General features: G+C 46.1%; 1 protein-coding gene across 1 annotated transcript; it reads left to right on the top strand.

The window, feature by feature from the left end:
• Positions 1 to 5,785: 5,785 nt before the first annotated feature.
• On the top strand, positions 5,786 to 15,325 carry GRP (gastrin releasing peptide). The gene is made up of 3 exons (XM_083465606.1): positions 5,786 to 6,180; positions 11,055 to 11,305; positions 14,804 to 15,325. Exons 1-3 carry the CDS (start codon positions 6,003 to 6,005, stop codon positions 14,855 to 14,857), a joined length of 483 nt encoding a protein of 160 aa, XP_083321732.1. The 5' UTR covers positions 5,786 to 6,002; the 3' UTR covers positions 14,858 to 15,325.
• Positions 15,326 to 17,788: the final 2,463 nt, after the last annotated feature.

Raw genomic sequence — 17,788 nt, 5'->3', positions numbered from 1 at the left:
ATTTTTACCCACTTTGCTATCTCTCAACAGAAAAAGTTAGTAATAACATAACATCAAACCTAAAAACATAAAAATAGAAGTAAATACACCATCCTATTTCACTATCTTCTAAACATTTTCTGATGCTGATAATGTGGATGCTTATTTAAATCCTGCCATCAAGTCTATTGATTTCCTTTGTTTTCGCAAATATAATATGAATGGTCCCCAGTCTTTTTCAGAAGACTTCTTTCTTTAGCTTTACGGGAATTTCTTGACAACAGCTTTCTAGATTTTCTAACTATTCTTCAATCCAGAGGTGCTCAGAGCACCCCTATAAAACCTCAGAGTGCCCCAACTTTGCCCTTGGTCATGTGATGTTAAGAGTGGTTACCTTTTTCTCCTTTGAAAAGTACGTAAGAGTTGGAAGAGGAAATTGAGGGAATACTCTTTCCTCCTTCCTCTTTCAATTCTTTGTGCTTTTTGATGCTCACATCAGAAGAAGAAGAAGAAGAGTTTGGATTTGATATCCCGCCTTTCACTCCCCTTCAGGAGTCTCAAAGCGGCTAACAATCTCCTTTCCCTTCCTCCCCCACAACAAACACTCTGTGAGGTGAGTGGGGCTGAGAGACTGGCCCAAGGTCACCCAGCAGCTGCATGTGGAGGAGCGGAGACACGAACCCGGTTCACCAGATTACAAGACTACCGCTCTTAACCACTACACCACACTGGCTCTCACATTAATTCTGCTGGATCCGACTTTTAGCCAAATGCCTTGGAGAAGTAAAGTGTATGTTCTGGGTACACAAGACCACCGCCATGTGCATAAGATGTTATCCTCACATACTGGTTCTGTGTCATGGCGACCCCAACATTTTCAAACTCTGACTGCAAATCAACATGGTGAAAGAAAGCAGTTTCAGTTTCATATTCATCTGATTTTAATAAACCCCTCATAGAGAAGACACTATTATGTGGCAGAAAGGAAGGAAATAAGAGCACAAATAACAACAATTTGATTATAGAAATTAATATCCATAAATGTCTTCCTGATGCAGGAAGCTTGGTTGTGTCACATTCTGCCTAAAGCTAAGCAGGAAAAGGTTTGAAAATTAGAGCTAACCGTCAGTTAGTTGTACACAGATGTGACTGCAATTTATTCACAAGAAGGAGAAGTTGTCTCAAAGGAAAACAGCCGAGTCATTTAAAGTGAATTAGTGTGTTTGTTGCACCTGGATTCCCTTCTAGATGCTTAGTAACACAGAATAAATTACTATGATGGAAAATACAGAATTATGGTGGTGTATCTATACAAACTGATTTTGCAGTGTATAATTAAAGCATAGAAAAGAAGCTGTATGCATGCATTTATATTCAGGTTATACTCTGATTTCCAAACTACAAAATACAGGGAGACTCTGTATGTTCAGGATGCTTCTGCCCTGGTTTCAGCTCAGAGGCTCGTGTGCACAGAAGAAACAAATCTCTGTATGCAAGCAGATGTTGTGAGCACAGTTCCTCTCCTAGTCTAGTTTTTGGGAGTGTTACAAAATTGGTGATAGTGCCGGACAGCTGTTTAGAATGAGGCTCTGGGGAACAGGAGTTAGTCTTGCCTACTCAACCGCTAATCAGTATGACAGGCATTTCTTACATCAGGATCCATTTACACAGCCCCATTGGGAAGAAAGACTTTGAGTACATACTGCCTATGTCATGGGTAGGCAAACTATGGCCTGGGGGCCAGATTCGGCCCAATCGCCTTCTAAATCTGGCCCATGGACAGTCCAGGAATCAGCATGTTTTTACATGAGTAGCATGTGTCCTTTTATTTAAAATGCATCTCTGGGTTATTTGTGGGGCCTGTCTGGTGTTTTTGAATGTGTGCTTTTATTTAAAATGCAGCTCTGGGTTATTTGTGGGGCATAGGAATTCGTTCATTTCTCCCCCCAAAATATAGTCTGAGGGACAGTGGACTGGCCCCCTGCTGAAAAAGTTTGCTGACCCCTGGCCTATGTGCTCCTGTTCACAAGATCTCTGTTAATGTTGCCATTTTAGAAGCCTTCCAGGAGCTGCCACAATCTTTGATGTGGTTAAGGGATTCCATGCAACGTTTCTTCTTCTTGACCCATCAGCTTAGAAGTACCCAAGCAAAATGTTGGTTATAGACCTAAGTGAAGGAGGGTCCTCCCCACCCTGCCCAACAATTGCAATATTTGTCGATTTCAGTCATCTGATCATTCATTCATTCATTCATCCATCTATCCATCTATCTATCTATTTATTTATTGAAGACCATTTGTAAACTGCTTAATTTTATTATAATTTCCTAAGTGGTGTACACCCACACCCACACATCATCATTTTAAAAATACAGCCTAAAACCAATAAAGCAGTGATATAAAAGCATATTATCACAGAATCTTAGAGTTGGGTCATCTGGTCCAATGCAGGAATCTCAGCTAAAGCATCCCTGACAGATGGCCATCCAACCTCTGCTTAAAAACCTCCAAGGATGGAGAGTCCACAGTGTGCTTAAGGAGTCAGTTCCACTGCCAAACAGCTCTTACTGCCAAAACGTTTTTTCTGAATGTTTAGTCGGAATCTCCTTTTTTTGTATCTTGAAGCCATCGGTTCTCCAGAGCAGGAGAAAACAAGCATGTTCCCTCTTCCAGGTCGAAACAAAATTTAAAAATTCCTTCCAGTAGCACCTTAGAAACCAACTAAGTTGGTCGACTACGGCAGACCAACACGGCTACCTCTTCCAGGTGACAGCCCTTAAGATACCTGAAGATATCAAACATATAAAATAGGGTCTGATTCAGGTTAAGGAAAGCCTATTGATTTCCCCAACACCACTTGCTTTCTGAAAAAAATAAAATTAATAGAGTGATCGTTGGTTGGGGAAAGCTCATGTGAACTGCCCCATCAACGGTGTTCTTGTATTTGTAAATGTATTTGTGTTCTTGTATTTGTGTTCTTGTAAAAGCATAACAAAACATCAAACATTAAAAAACTTCCCTGTACTGTGCTTTCCGATGTCTTCTAAAAGTTGCATAGTTATTTATCCCCTTGACATCTGATGGGAGGGCATTCCACGGACCAAGGGCACCAACAGAGCAGTGTCTCTACTTTGCAGAACTACAAAGAACTGCATCCGCGACGCAGAGAAGAATCTGGTGCAGATTTAATAAGGGAAGCAACGTGCTGGCGAAGATACTGCCAGGATCCCCTGGAGCAAAGTTGCCTGTGTTTCTATGCAGAAGAAATGTGTTGGTGAGAGGCGGATGGGGAGCACAAAATGAAAGATGGGTTTGGAAAACTGGATAACATCAACAGACAGGGGCATGTGGTGGGTGTCCGCAGAGGTGTTCCCCGGTATCTCTCAAAGGCTCCAGGCGTAATAAATGCACGCAGGATACAATAACAGAGTGCACGAGGCTTCATCAATCAGAGGCGAGAGTGTTCACGTGTGAATATCCCTGGAGTTATCAGCTCCTATAATTCTCCAAATAAAGAGCCCCTTCCCTCTACTTTGATAAGGGAACAGAAGTCGGAGGCCTTATCAAGTCTCACCAACCAGAGGGGGAAACAAAGATCCCCACTTCATTTATGGATGAGGAGGGTCCTGAAATGGGGAGGGGGAGATGGAGTTTAGGCAAAGCATGTTTCATTCCCATTGAGAGCTTTTGTTTGTTTGTTTGTTTCGTGAATAGGGGAGATATGAATGAATGGCACAGGGCAGAGCAGTGAGAGGGAAGGCTTGCGCATTAATCAGAAAATATCAGGAGCTTGCAACAGGGTGCGTTTGATGTGCAAAAGGAAGAAGGAGAAGAGGCTTCCCCTCAGAACCGGTGCCAGGCCTGTAATAAATTATAAAAACATCACCGCCGAGAAGACACAATCTTGGAAAAATGAAGCGCAAAAATTAAGCATGAAATTAACCAAAAGAGGAACTGTTGGAATGGGCAAGAACTTGAGGCTAGATGAAACAAAATTGCACCCTGGTCACCCTGGACTTGTGCCCTGTAGTCTGGCTCTACTGCTGCATGGCCATATAAAATGGACTTGGGTGACCTTGGGCCAGTCACACTGCTCTGAAGTCTCTCAGCCCCACTCACCTCACAGAGTGTTTGTTGTGGGGGAGGAAGGGAAAGGAGATTGTTAGCCGCTTTGAGACTCCTTAGGCTAGTGCTAAAGCGGGATATCAAATCCAAACTCTTCTCCCCAGTTTCTCAGACAGCATTTCCTCATTCTGGCCCCGAGATCTCCACTTTGGGCTGCATCTGGGACATTATGTAGCATGCAAGGAATGCGCTGTGTTGAGCTACGGGCATCTTCCCTACCATTCAGCAGAGGGGACAATATTGAGCAGCTGGCGGTGGGCTTGGTAAATGGGAAAACCTACATACATGCTTTCCTAGCAGGAAAGCCAAGTGTGATCTGCAACAAACTGTTGCAGTGGAAACTCCCTCCAAATAGGAAAATGCCGGTTCAGTGAACTGTTCCCTCCAAACAGGACATCCCAATCCCTCCCTCCCACCCCCGCCACAATACTCAGCCCTCATTGGACTGTTGTTTTTTTGGGAGGTGGGGGTGCCTCCGTAATATATATATATTAAATTGCTGTCAACTAGCTACCGGGCTAAGTTTGAAGTGCTGGTTTTACTGCATAAAGCCCTATACAACTTGGGATCAGGATGATGAAAGATCTTCTCTCCCCCCCATCGCCCTTAAATACCCAATCCACCACTGCACTCTGCAGGTGAGGGCTTCCTGGAGATGCCATCTTATCAGGATGCCCATCTCACACAACACAGAAATCAGGCTTCTAGCACCTGCCCTTTTCAATTCCCTCCTGTTAAATATTAATTGGGCTGTCGGGGGAGGAAGCTGCCTCTGCAGCTCTCTTGCACCCCGGAGCCAGGCCCCGAAGGCACCACTGAGCTCCGGCGTCCCTTCCTGCAGCTCCAACCTCAATGAGGGAGTCTTTCATGGGGCACCGGGTTGCACCCCTCAAAACAATGTGCCCAGTGCCACGGCACCCCACACCCCACGCTATGCCACTGGTCTCCTCCCAGCACTTCTTGCTAAAATGAGAGTGGACAGAAGCCCTTAGCTTTCAATGCACCCTTACCTCCAGTCGGCGATTTCCCCTCAGAAGTCAGAGAAATGCACTTGGCACATGTTCAGAGGAACACTTCCCTTTTATTAGGACTTATCAGGACTGAAATCTAGTCTGGGGCTAAGCCTTGATATACCTCAGCTGGAATTATCATCATCACCATTCTTTCTATACCACCCTATACCAGGTCTCCTCCCTCCTCAGGCTCTTTCTGACAGGACAGTGCCCCCCCCCGGCTTTCTAGAGGTAAGAGCTTGCTTGTGTGAGTGGGGCACGACACTCTGCACTGTCTCAGAGGCACCCTCTTCTTTAGGAGGACTTCACAAGGCTGAGCCTCGGGAGCTGACCCCACTTCTCCTGGCATTATTCAGAATTGCTATTCCGCCCCTCGCCTGCCATGGGGCTCTCATGTTTCTGACGGACGCTTTTTTCCAACAGGCAGAAGTTCTCCAGGTGCCGTTTTATCCATCCTTGAATCTGAGCGGTGGGGGGTAGCTTTACCTGTGAGTCTGGTGGTGTCAGCCTGCCGTGCAGCTGCTGAAGCCACAGACGGGGCGGGGGAGAGCGGGGTGGGGGAACCTTCCCCCAGAGGGTAGTACTGAAGCAGTAATGGCTGGACGGGTGGGCGTCAGAGGAAGGAGGAGCGCTGGGCTGCGCTTTCGCCGTCGAGCCAGCCAGCCAGCCAGTCAGGCGGGCGGAGAGGCGCTGCTCCAGCAGCGCCCTCGAGGGGAGGCGTTAAGGGCTTGACCTTTCCTGCCACCTCGCCCAGCCTGCATATAAAGGCAGGTCCCGGCCGAGGAGGCAGAAGCAGCGCCGCGCTCAGTCTCCGCCGCGACTCGCCGCTGCCCTTGATCAAGCAGAGCGCCGAGCCGCCCCGTCGAGGCCAAGCCCGGAACGCACCATGGCGCGTCCCGAGTTCCAGCTGCTGCCGAAGCCCCGCGGGCTCTTCTCGCTCCTGGGTCTCTTCGCCTTCGCGCTGCTGCTGGAGGGACGTGGCGTCCGCGCCGCGCCCTTGCAAGGCAGCGAGGGGGCGTCCCCGATGGCCAAGGTCTACCCCCGGGGCAGCCACTGGGCAGTGGGTGAGTACGCACGAATTGCTGAGCGCCCACGGTCGCCAAATGTGTGTGTGTGTGTGTGTGGTGCGCGCGCTTTCTCTCCCCACCCCGACGCCGCGGTTGGCGCTTGACAGACGAGCATCAGTCCCGAGGGAAAGTGAAAAGAGAGCGAGGTCTTTGCCGCGAGGAGCTTGCAATCGCCGTTTCTGCAGGGGGAGCGAGTAGCATTCAGGGAGTGAGGGTTGAGCGGAGGGAAGGAGAGTGAGTTTTAGAGGGACTGAGGGAGGGAATTTCGTACTTTCCCCCAACTTTGAAAAGCTGGCTTGGAGAGCATCCATCCGTCCGTTATCATTTTCCTCCCAGCCAAACTCGGTACCCATCCTGGCGACGCAATGCCTCCGTTTCCAGAGAGCATCCCCTCTAGCTTGCCTCGCTCCCGCGCCGCATCACATTATCCCCTCCATCCTGTCCGTGTCAATCTATTCCGTGTGCAGGCAGATGCGTTGTTGCTGATTTTTATTTTCATGTTTTGGAAAAGAAATTGCGACTTCGCACAGCAGGTCATTAAATATTATTATTATTATTATTTGGGGGGGGGGGACTTTGCTACCCTGTAGTCATAACCGCCACTAGGTTCGAAGGAGAAGAATTCCATCCCTTGGGTCTTTTCAGTCCAGACAAGTGGGTCAGCAAAACATTGCAGTGTGGAGTGCACCTGTTCAATGTCCCAGCCAATCAGCTTGTTATGCCTTTTGCCAGGATACTCCATTCCTCCCTCTCCTTCATTTCCTGTTCCTCCACTGCATTCTGTGCCAAATGAGCATCTTTGGTCCTCAGTGGGCTGCTATTAGACACCCCTCACTTGGGTTTCCCCCTCCCTCAAGCTTTTTTTTGACTGGGAGGGAGGTATTTGGGGTGTCCCCAAGCTTGCTAAAACGTACTGATGAACCGTGGATGGTGTTGCCATTTGAGCTACATGGGGTTCTAAACTCAAGAGAACTGAGTTTTCTATTAAGATATAGGAGAACAAAATGAAATCTCCATTGACAGAGAGAGTATAGCTCTGAATACCAGGTGCTGAGGACAAACCAATCAGGGAGCACTGTTGCCCTCCATTCATGTATCTGGCCAGCCAGCCGCTGTTGGAAACAGGATGCGGGACTAGATAGATTCCCTGGTCTAAACTATCAGGGTTTTTCTTAGGCTGTCATTGCACTGGCATCTGCTAGAGCTACTTTAGTTTCAGGTTATCCTATTGTAAGGAGCAAAGGTTGTACTAGATGAACAATAGGATCCCTGACAGGTTGGTCTCTACATCTTATAAAATTGACGTCTTGTCTCTCCTGCCATTACGAAGATAGGACGCTGCCTTATGCCCAATCGGAGCCCTGGTCCACTTAACCCAGTGCTGCCTACACTGATTGGCAGCGGCTTTTCATGTTTTCAGAGATAGGTCCTCTGAGCTCTAGCTGGAAATGTTGTGGTTTGAACCTGGAATGTTCTGCTCTGCCATAGCTCTTCCCCATTAGAAATAGCTTGCAGAATCCTTGATCTCTCTAAGCCACCTTCCCCTTTATCTGTAGCATCCAGTGAGAGCAAGCGTGGTGTAGTGGTTAAGAGCGGTGGACTCGTAATCTGGTGAACCGGGTTTGCTTCCCCGCTCCTCCACATTCAGCTGCTGGGTGACCTTGGGCTAGTCACACTTCTCTGAAGTCTCTCAGCCTCACTCACCTCACAGGGTGTTTGTTGTGGGGGAGGAAGGGAAGGGAGAATGTTAGCCGCTTTGAGACTCCTTCGGGTAGTGATAAAGAGGGATATCAAATCCAAACTACTACTCCTCCTCCTCCTCCTCTTCTTCTTCTTCTTCTTCTTCTTCTTCTTCTTCTTCTTCTTCTTCTTCTTCATCTTTCTCCACACATCTGTACAGTGCACAAGTATCTGCCACCTCTTTGCTTTTCTTCTTGAGATGGTTCATTCATGCCATTACGTATTTCTTCCATGCAGACAGTTCCAGCAGCCTTCCATAACTGAGTGCATGGATTTACAGAAGAGGGTTGTGTGTGTGTGTGTGTGTGTGTGTGTGAGAGAGAGAGAGAGAGAGAGAGAACCAGGAAATCACAGAATTGGTTCACATCTGTGAATCTGTGGCTTTTCTCTGTTTGAGAGTAATTCCTCTCACGCCCATGATTGCATGACAAAATATCTAAGAGTGCTGAACAGTCCATGAAGACTGCCTGCAGGTATCTCTGCAGCTGTGGTGGCCCTGCTTGCCACCTGGTATAATTTGGTGTGGAGTCTGTCATGACGCCCCTGTCATGCAACTTCAAGCATAGGATCCGGCAAAGAGAGACTACCTATAAGTATAGTTGGCTGCAACCCCCTTAACATGGTGGTATTAACCTCCCAACGCCACCAGCACCTATTGCAGTTGCAGGAGATGATACCGACTGCCCGGAGACAGGTGACAGTTTATTCCAGAAAGTAGAAATGATATGATGGGAACACGGCTCATCCCAACAGAACTTTACATAGGTAGTTGCAAGTAACATTGATTTAACTAGAACAAGCTCCAAGAGAGGCTTTGCTTTTGAGCAGACGAGTTGCTGGAGAAATGGAAGGGCTTCACCCTTTCCCCACCTGCCATCAAAATCGCCCTCCCCCACGCTGCTTTTCTCCTGTGTCTTTTTCAGGGACATTGTGGTGGGGGAAAGCAGCTTGGGGGAGGTCATCATTGGGCTCATCCACACTTTCGCTCGTTCTGTGTTTGATCGTATTGTGTACTGATTAGTTGCTCAGGGTCCGAGGACTTTTCTTGTTCTGCAGCTGTGCCTTCTGAAAATTTGACCTTACCCACTGAACGGAAGCAAAATCTTATGCATCGGATAAGATTCGAATCAGCAGGTAAGATTGGATTTTGACACGGCACAGCCGAGGAACAATGAGGATAGCCCTTGCACCTGGGAAAAATTAATCAGTGCACAATATGATCAAAATATGCGGCAACCGAAAGTGTAGATGAGCCCAAAGGTGGCAAGGTGGCTGGCAGGAATAGGGTTAAAGTCAGGAAAAGGTCTTTCATGTCTATTTTAGCCCATAATTTTTGCATGTTTCTGTAGGGCTTCAAAAGCCTGCAAGCAAAGCCTGTTTGATCAGCAGGATAAAAGAAACGAGTGACTGTGGTCACTGATGCTTCTATCATACCACCTTGAAAATCCACGCTCACCTGGTCTGCACACTCTTTTGTGCATCTATGTGTGTCTATCCAAAAGTCAGGAGCACTCACACGGCCAAAAGATACAGAGTGTGAATTATACCTTTAATGGGGGCTTCTATTTGGAAGGATGTATCACACACACACACACACACACACACTTTTCTGTTTCTCCTCCCCACCCCCATCAGCCCAGTGAAATAGTCCCCAGTGAGTTTGCTTGCAAGGCATCTAGGTTCCTAGCGTTAATTTGTCAGCAGTTGAGTTCCTTTTTATTGGAACATCTTTGATGCGTAAGTGTGCTAGAATGTTGCTGAGAGGGTGAAAGAGAAGAGGCTACCATATTTCAGTCAAGGCAAAAGATTCCTGTTTAACCCCAGCATGAAACCCTCAATCTCCAAGACAGGAGTCACCTAACCAGAAACCTGTGGACACATTTGAACTTTTGAGCAAGTGACATGGGCACAATCTTCTGTGGTGTCTTCTCTCCCCCTTCCTGAGAGAGAGAGAAAGTGTGCGTGTCCACCCACCCACTTTTCCTTTCCAAGGGATCTGGATAAAATAATTCACCTGAGCCTCGGAAAGCACATAGAGGTGAAAGAGGAAGTGGGATAGAGTGTCACGCTTCCAACTTCCTCCTTCGGCTCTACGTACTTTTCACAGAGCGGAAGGTAACCTCTCTTGCCATTTCATGGCCAAGGGGGCAGTGACATGGGAGTGAGGTTAAGAGGCTTTGTGGGCACCATGAGGAAGATCCCAAGGGTGTCATTGTGCCCACGGGTGCCACCTTGCCAACTCCTGCCCTGGGATTTCAGTATAGCTGCGTGCTTCATTTAGCTCTTTCAGGCACAGACTTTAACATGGATTAGTTATCTCTAGCATCCTTTAACCACCATGTCCTATTAACTGTGGACATTCCGCATATTTCCTGTGCTTGGTTATGGGCAAAGTGGCAGTTCTAATCTACTTAGAGATCTTGATTACAAAAACCAGTAACTCTCCTGGATTAATTATGTGATATGATCTTGTGCACATGCTATGCTTTGGGTGGATGGCAACAAACACTGAACCGAGAAACAAATTAAGCTACAAATAATGTCTTCCTAGACTAGATTACCTGTTCCCAGAAGCACCCTATAAAATTTCACAATGACTGCCATCACCACTCTGCTAGCTTGGTACTCTTATGAGGGTACCAACTTTGATGCACTTCTGCCTGATCCAGGCATTCCTTGCCGGACGATAGAATCACAGCATAAAGCAGATAGCTCAGTCCGTAGAGCATGAGACTCTTAATCACAGGGTCGTGGGTGTTAAGTTGTGGGTGAACATATCAGACGACACAGCGATTGTTCAAACAGCCCTTGCTTATTCACAGGCCAGAACAGAACTGAACTGAAGGGTTCAGCCAGCCTGCTTATATAGAGCTCCACTAGAACGCAACAGTAACCATTTTCTGTAACTATCCAATCACTGAACGTCACTTTCAATCCCTTATTTGCATATGTGGACCTGAGTGAAAACTATCTACAGTATCCCCCTGCTGGCCCAGGGTGAGAACTTCAGTACATAACAGTGGGTTCGAGCTCCACATTGGGCAAAAAGATTTCTGCATTGCAGGGGTTGGACAATTTACAGTTCTATGACTTTTGGCACCACTTTCATGGCATTTTGGTTCCTCTTGCAGGGCACTTCATGGGCAAAAAGAGCAGTGGAGATTTCCCTAACTTATATGAAGAACGAAATGAGTCGCCTTTCTCTTTGCTACCCGATAATGCCAAGCAACTGGGAGACTATCTGCACTGGGAGGAAACATTCAAGCAGTTCCTCCGGCTTCTTGAGGGGAACGAAAACCAAAGTGCTCAGGTTCTTAGGGAAGAATCTCCGTTTCCTGTCAAGAGCGCTTGGGAGGCAGAGGACAACAGCAGCCTCAAAGACGTAAGTGTAAACGCTTGCCTTCATCTCTGTGTTGACAAAAGTCACTTCAATAATGGAGTCCAGAGAGGAAAGAAATCCTGTTAACACTTTACTGAGCAAACTGAACAAAGTGTATAATTTGAGGAGGAACGAGCAGAGGGATTTTGTCTCTCTTAGTTCAGGCCTTGTAAGCAGCAGGGAAACATTCAGCCAAACACACAGAGGGAAATTTCCCTGAGAACTGCACAGCCAATTGGAGCGTTTGCTGCCTCAGTAAATGTCAAGCCGCTCTGTCTGGTTGCTAAGCAACACTTCCACCATCCCCCTATTGGTTAGCTGACTTACTGATAACAGAGTTAACCTTTGAGTTGCAAATTGAATGATCCTTGCTGCAGCACTTCTGACGCTTTCATTGACAATTTGAACATGGGAAGCTTCCTGTCACAGTTCGTTTCGTTTTGGTTTGCTTCCTTCAAACAAACATGCCAAACATGGTTCAGCAGAGGTGAAAATACATCTGAGAATGTCAGCAAGTTGAGCCTCAAAATAGGAATATGTGGGGAGGTAAAAAAAGTAAAGGGACCCCTGACCATTAGGTCCAGTCATGGCCGACTCTGGAGTTGCGGCACTCATCTCGCTTTATTGGCTGAGGGAGCCGGCATACAGCTTCCGGGTCATGTGGCCAGCATGACTAAACCGCTTCTGGCGAACCAGAGCAACGCACGGAAACACCGTTTACCTTCCCACCGGAGTGGTACCTATTTATCTACTTGCACTTTGACGGGCTTTCAAACTGCTAGGTTGGCAGGAGCAGGGACCGAGCTACGGGAGCTCACCCCGTCGCGGGGATTCGAACCGCCGACCTTCTAATCAGCAAGTCCTAGGCTCTGTGGTTTAACAGTTAACTCTGTGGAGGTAACTTATGCTAAATCAGACCGTTGGTTCATCCAGCTCAGCACTGTCTCTGCTGACCAGCATTGGGTCTCTAAGATTTCAAGCAGAGATTTACCAACCCAGAGGTGCTGTGGACTGAAGCTGGGAGCGTGTGCATGCGAAACAGATGCTCCACCACTGAGCTACAACTGCTCCCCAATAAAAAAATCAACAGCTTTTCAAGCATTACCTAGAATCCTAAATGGGGCTGTGAGGACCTCCCAGTCAACTATAATTGCACAAGCTGAATTTGATGGTATGTAATTGAATCCCACCCTGAAATAGTGACAATCTGGAAGTGCCCTAGAAATAGCAAAAGACTGGATCTTGGAACTCTTGCCTGTGGAGCATATTCCTAACCTCCCAATTTACACAAAGCATTTTTTAACTTGTTGAAACATAAATAACTTACTGTCACGAGGTACTGGGAAGCTTGCTACACCAAGGGGGAAACAGCTCTCCCTTCCTGATTATTTTGATTTAATTTTCTAGAAAAACTGATTGATTTGTTCCTGGGGCGGCAGTAAATGAACTACAGCCCCAAGTAATGACTTTATTCTGACATGGTTCGGCCAGCGCCTTCATTATACACCTTAGGGGTGCCAGGCGAAAACGTTCCTCTTTAACCAAGCCTTTGGCTGATTGACATCCAATTCCCTTTTAAATATGTTGTGGAAGTGGGATGTGTGTGTTATTGTTATTGTTATTGTGAAGCAGCTGTGTCAGGCAGCAGATGAGAGATGTGGGGCAGTAGTAGCAGCCCCTGGCTGTTCCTCCCGAGTCGCTTAGCTATCCTCATCTGTTGAATGATTAATTATAATGATATGCTGCTTTCATTCAGCCGAATCGCAAAGCGGCTTACAAACAATTAATACAGTTGGACCTCGGGTTTCGAATGTAATCCGTTCCGGAAGACTGTTTGAGTTCTGAAACATTTGAAATCTGAAAACTCAATACGGAAGCCACATGGCATGTTCGACTTCTGAGGCGTTTTCGAAAACCGAAGCATTTACTTCCAGGTTTACCGCATTCAAAAACCGAAATGTTCGTCAACGGAGACGTTTGAAAACTGAGGTACCACTGTAACAATAACATAATAGAACACCACAAATGCAAGATAAACTAGACAGAGTAGTTAAGAAACCATCAGTCAAAACAATTACAATTCACCAGTAAAACAATTACAGTCACAACTTGGAGAAGATAAGCTAAACAGCACAACAAAAGTCATATTATAGGATTACTCAAAGTACTACAGTGGTCGTAATCTATAAAACAATGTTAACAACCTTGACAAAATAGCACCCGAAAAATAAGATAAGCACTGATATATTCGTTGACTCGTCCCAGCCCTGTGACTCATAATCTTCCACTCTGTTCAGTTCATTAAAAGACTCCATACACACTGACCAACCTTGACCTCTGAGGAGGTCACTTCAGTGCTGTTAACATGGTGGTTCGACTTCACCCCCATGGGGCCATGCCGTTGTCTCTTGAGACAGGTGGATGCCAATCACAGTGATATCTGCTGCCACATGGTCACTCTTGGTCCTCCTACTCTGTCCTGCTGCCTCAGGTCTGGTGGAGAATGCTCTCCTGTCACACCAGCGCTGATGTTAGTGGAGGCTGGTCTATATAGGGCAAATGGGCCAATACACTGCCTGTCTGCCTTCAACCAACTCCTGTCCAACGCCAGCCTTCCTTACAAGCAGTGCCGGATTTACGTATAAGCTAAACAAGCTATAGCTTAGGGCCCCACTCTCTTGGGGGGCCCCCAAAAAATTAAAGGAAAAAAAACCTGCATGTTAATTTTGTTATTGCCAAATGCCAATGTGTTTGCATCATTAAGTTTGTTAGGAATAAAAAATCATTTTAAGTTAGAGCTTAATAATTATTTCACTATTAACATACTTCTTCTTAATTATATTTCACTATTAATACACTTCTTCTTCATTGTATTTCAGTTCAACAATTACTTTGATAAAATACCTATTTTGCTTAGGGAAGCTTTTAATGTTTGAGCCATTACTGTATTTTAATATTTGGTTGGAAGCCGCCCAGAGTGGCTGGGAAAGCCCAGCCAGATGGGTGGGGTATAAATAAATAAATAAATAAATAAATAAATAAATAATAATAATAATAATAATTTTGTTATGTGCAAGTGGCTATAGATACCTATTAGGTCCATAAATTACCATATAGCATATATTCAACACAAAAAACAGTGACAATTTGTTGTTGACAAAGGACAGCTGGACATATAAAGGGCCCCGTTACCTTCAGTAGCTGAGGGCCTCATCAGACCTAAATCTGGCCCTGCTTACAAGTAGTCAGTGGGTGGCTCTGGCGATACCTGTTCTTGGTTTTCTGCCTCCCCCACCCCTACCAGCCCTGGTCTGCCCCACTGAAATGTGAGGAGCCACCCAGTTGGCTCCTGTTTGTGGAAGCCCTTCACCTCCAGCAGTGAAACATCTTGGGCAGGAGCTGGTTGAGGGACGTATGACCTCTGCACCCATCACTGCAGCGGCTTTTGTCAAGATTGCCGTCTCACTGTTATTCTTCTTCCTCTCTCTGTCTCTTCATTAGATGATGGATTATCTGCTGCAAGCGATGGATAGAAAAGAGGCCTCTCCCAGTTGAAGCAACTGTCTCCCAGCACCGAAGGCATAGAATAATATCTTTGCGAAAGAGACTATTGGTTTCACAAGCATTTTATTGTATATGATAACTGATTTAAAAATAATAATATTATCTTTTGTGTTAAGCAAGATTTTTTTCCCTCCCCTTTGGCGTAAAAACAACCTGCTCACTTGTATTCCTAATCATGACGACACTCTTTGGCGGTGTTTATTTCCATCTGAGTAGCTTTTTCCCTCTTTCGAACGGTTTCGTTTGTACGACAGCTTTTGCCACCCTTGGCGCCCTCCAGAACACCTGGAGGGCGTCAGGTTGGCAAAAGCTGTTCTGCATAATTGTTGATGAAGGGTCTTCCAGTTCTCTGACGGTAATTTGCCATTTCCTCTCCCTCCAATCGCCTCGTCTTTTGTGTTAACAATCATTCGATGTTTTTCAACATTCACAATAAACAAATATGTTTAAAAAAGGAAAGATTCCAAGGTTAGTGCTTTCATCTGTCTGAAACGCAGGTGATGCTGCAGTCTTGCTGAAGTGAAGCAGGTCGGTAAGGGCTTGAATTTCTGGGGGCCATTTTTGTAAGCTGCCTGGAGCTCAATGATAGAGGAAAGGTGGCCTACAAAAACAAAGGAACCATATGCATGATAATAAATGCACACCTATTTGTGTGTGTGTTTTGATGCATTTCTCTTTAAAAGGCATAAACTGCCCTGTGAAATGGTACAGAGAAGTCTGAAACGAAATTTTAAAGGGACAAATAGATTATAAAACAAATGACGACTAGATTTATAAAACGGCGGATAGGTTTTTAAAACAATGAAGTTAAAAAGCATACCTCTCTCTGGAGGGCATTTTCAATTTCACATACAGTGGTACCTTGGGTTACATACGCTTCAGGTTACAGACTCTGCTAACCCAGAAATATTACCTCAGGTTAAGAACTTTGCTTCAGGATGAGAACAGAAATCGTGCTCTGGCGGTGCAGCGGCAGCAGAAGGCCCCATTAGCTAAAGTGGTACCTCAGTTTAAGAACAGTTTCAGGTTAAGAACGGACCTCCGGAACGAATTAAGTACTTAACCCAAGGTACCACTGTATATGTCCATGGGGCAGCGACTGGTGAGGAATGAGACCTTGTTGGGAGATAGCTTGGCGAAGATGCCGGTCCAGCGAACGGCAGCTGTGAAAAAGGTAAATTCCATGCTAGGGAGAATCAGGAAAGGCATTGAAAACCAACGCTGTTATACAATCTATGATGCAACTGCGTCTGGAATACTGTGCATTGTTCTGGGTCACTGGGTCCACCCAAAGAGGAAATTGTAGAATGGGAAAAGGTTCAGAAAAGAACAACTGAAATGTCTGCCTGGACAGCTGAGTCGGCTAGAGCGTTATAATGTCATGGTTGCAGGTTCGATCCCTGCACAGGACAGCTGTATATTTCTGCATTGCAGGGGGTTGGACTAGAAAGCAAGTACAGTGGTACCTCGGGTTAAGAACTTAATTAGTTCTGGAGGTCCGTTCTTAACCTGAAACTGTTCTTTGCCTCAGGCACCACTTTAGCTAATGGGGTCTCCTGCTGCCGCCGGAGCATGATTTCTGTTCTCATCCTGAAGCAAAGTTCTTAACCCAAGGTACTATTTCTGGGTTAGCGGAGTCTGTAACCTGAAGCGTCTGTAACCCGAGGTTCCACTGTACTTCCTCACATAAGTGCAGGAGGCAGTGATGGGTTACAAACTGGGATCGCTTCAAAGGGGTGTTAGACAAAGTCCTGAAGCAGAAGTCTATCACTGACTAATAACCCCAATGACTACGTTCCACCTTCACTGTAAGAGGCAAGATGCTTCTGAATACCAGTTGATGGGAGTCACCAAATAGTGCTAATGTGCTCAGTTTCTGCTTGAAGACTTCTCATAGGTATCTGGCTGGCCACGGTGGGAAGCCACAGGGTTGATGTGGCAGGGCTTTTGTTAGCCCCAGAGCCCACACAAAGGAGCCCCAGAGCCCACACAAAGGAGCTTTGCACATGGAGAACATGCTTCTCCCAAAGAATCATAGAATCATAGAGTTGGAAGAGACCACAAGGGCCATCGAGTCCAACCCCCTGCCAAGCAGGAAACACCATCAGAGCACTCCTGACATATGGTTGTCAAGCCTCTGCTTAAAGACCTCCAAAGTAGGAGACTCCACCACACTCCTTGGCAGCAAATTCCACTGTCGAACAGCTCTTACTGTCAGGAAGTTCTTCCTAATGTTTAGGTGGAATCTTCTTTCTTGTAGTTTGGATCCATTACTCCGTGTCCACTTCTCTGGAGCAGCAGAAAACAACCTTTCTCCCTCCTCTATGTGACATCCTTTTATATATTTGAACATGGCTATCCTATCACCCCTTAACCTCCTCTTCTCCAGGCTAAACATGCCCAGCTCCCTTAGCCGTTCCTCATAAGGCATCGTTTCCAGGCCTTTGACCATTTTGGTTGCCCTCCTCTGGACACGTTCCAGTTTGTCAGTGTCCTTCTTGAATTGTGGTGCCCAGTTCAAGAAGGAACACAGAGAAGCACAGACCCCCTCAACCACCTTTTATTTAGCACCTCATTTATACAACACATTTCATAAAGCACAGCAACAGTGATGAAACGTAATAAAACAATCACCCAGTGAAAACTGTGTGCAGTACTCTGGGGCTTGTGAATTTCCAGAACAGTTCAGTCTTGAAAACTGAAAGCTGCTCATAACCCACCTACTTTCAGAAGCCAGAAACATCATAGCCAGACACTGGAGAGACCTGTCAGGAGTAAGCATGGACCAATGGTACCAAATAGTATGGGAAACAGCCTTACAGTGGTACCTCAGGTTACATACGCTTCAAGTTACAGACTCTGCTAACCCAGAAATAGTGCTTCAGGTTAAGAACTTTGCTTCAGGATAAGAACAGAAATTGT

Source organism: Podarcis liolepis (assembly GCF_965112155.1).
Source record: "Podarcis liolepis genome assembly, chromosome: 11".
NCBI classification, from domain to species: domain Eukaryota; kingdom Metazoa; phylum Chordata; class Lepidosauria; order Squamata; family Lacertidae; genus Podarcis; species Podarcis liolepis.
Note: the sequence above shows the minus strand (reverse complement) of the source record. Positions and strands in the feature narration are given on the sequence as shown.

Coding starts and splice junctions, on each gene's coding strand:
- GRP (XM_083465606.1), top strand. CDS start 6,003: ATGGCGCGTCCCGAGTTCCAGCTGCTGCCGAAGCCCCGCGGGCTCTTC. Junction 6,181..11,054: donor GGGCAGCCACTGGGCAGTGG/GTGAGTACGCAC, acceptor TTCCTCTTGCAG/GGCACTTCATGGGCAAAAAG. Junction 11,306..14,803: donor ACAACAGCAGCCTCAAAGAC/GTAAGTGTAAAC, acceptor TCTCTTCATTAG/ATGATGGATTATCTGCTGCA.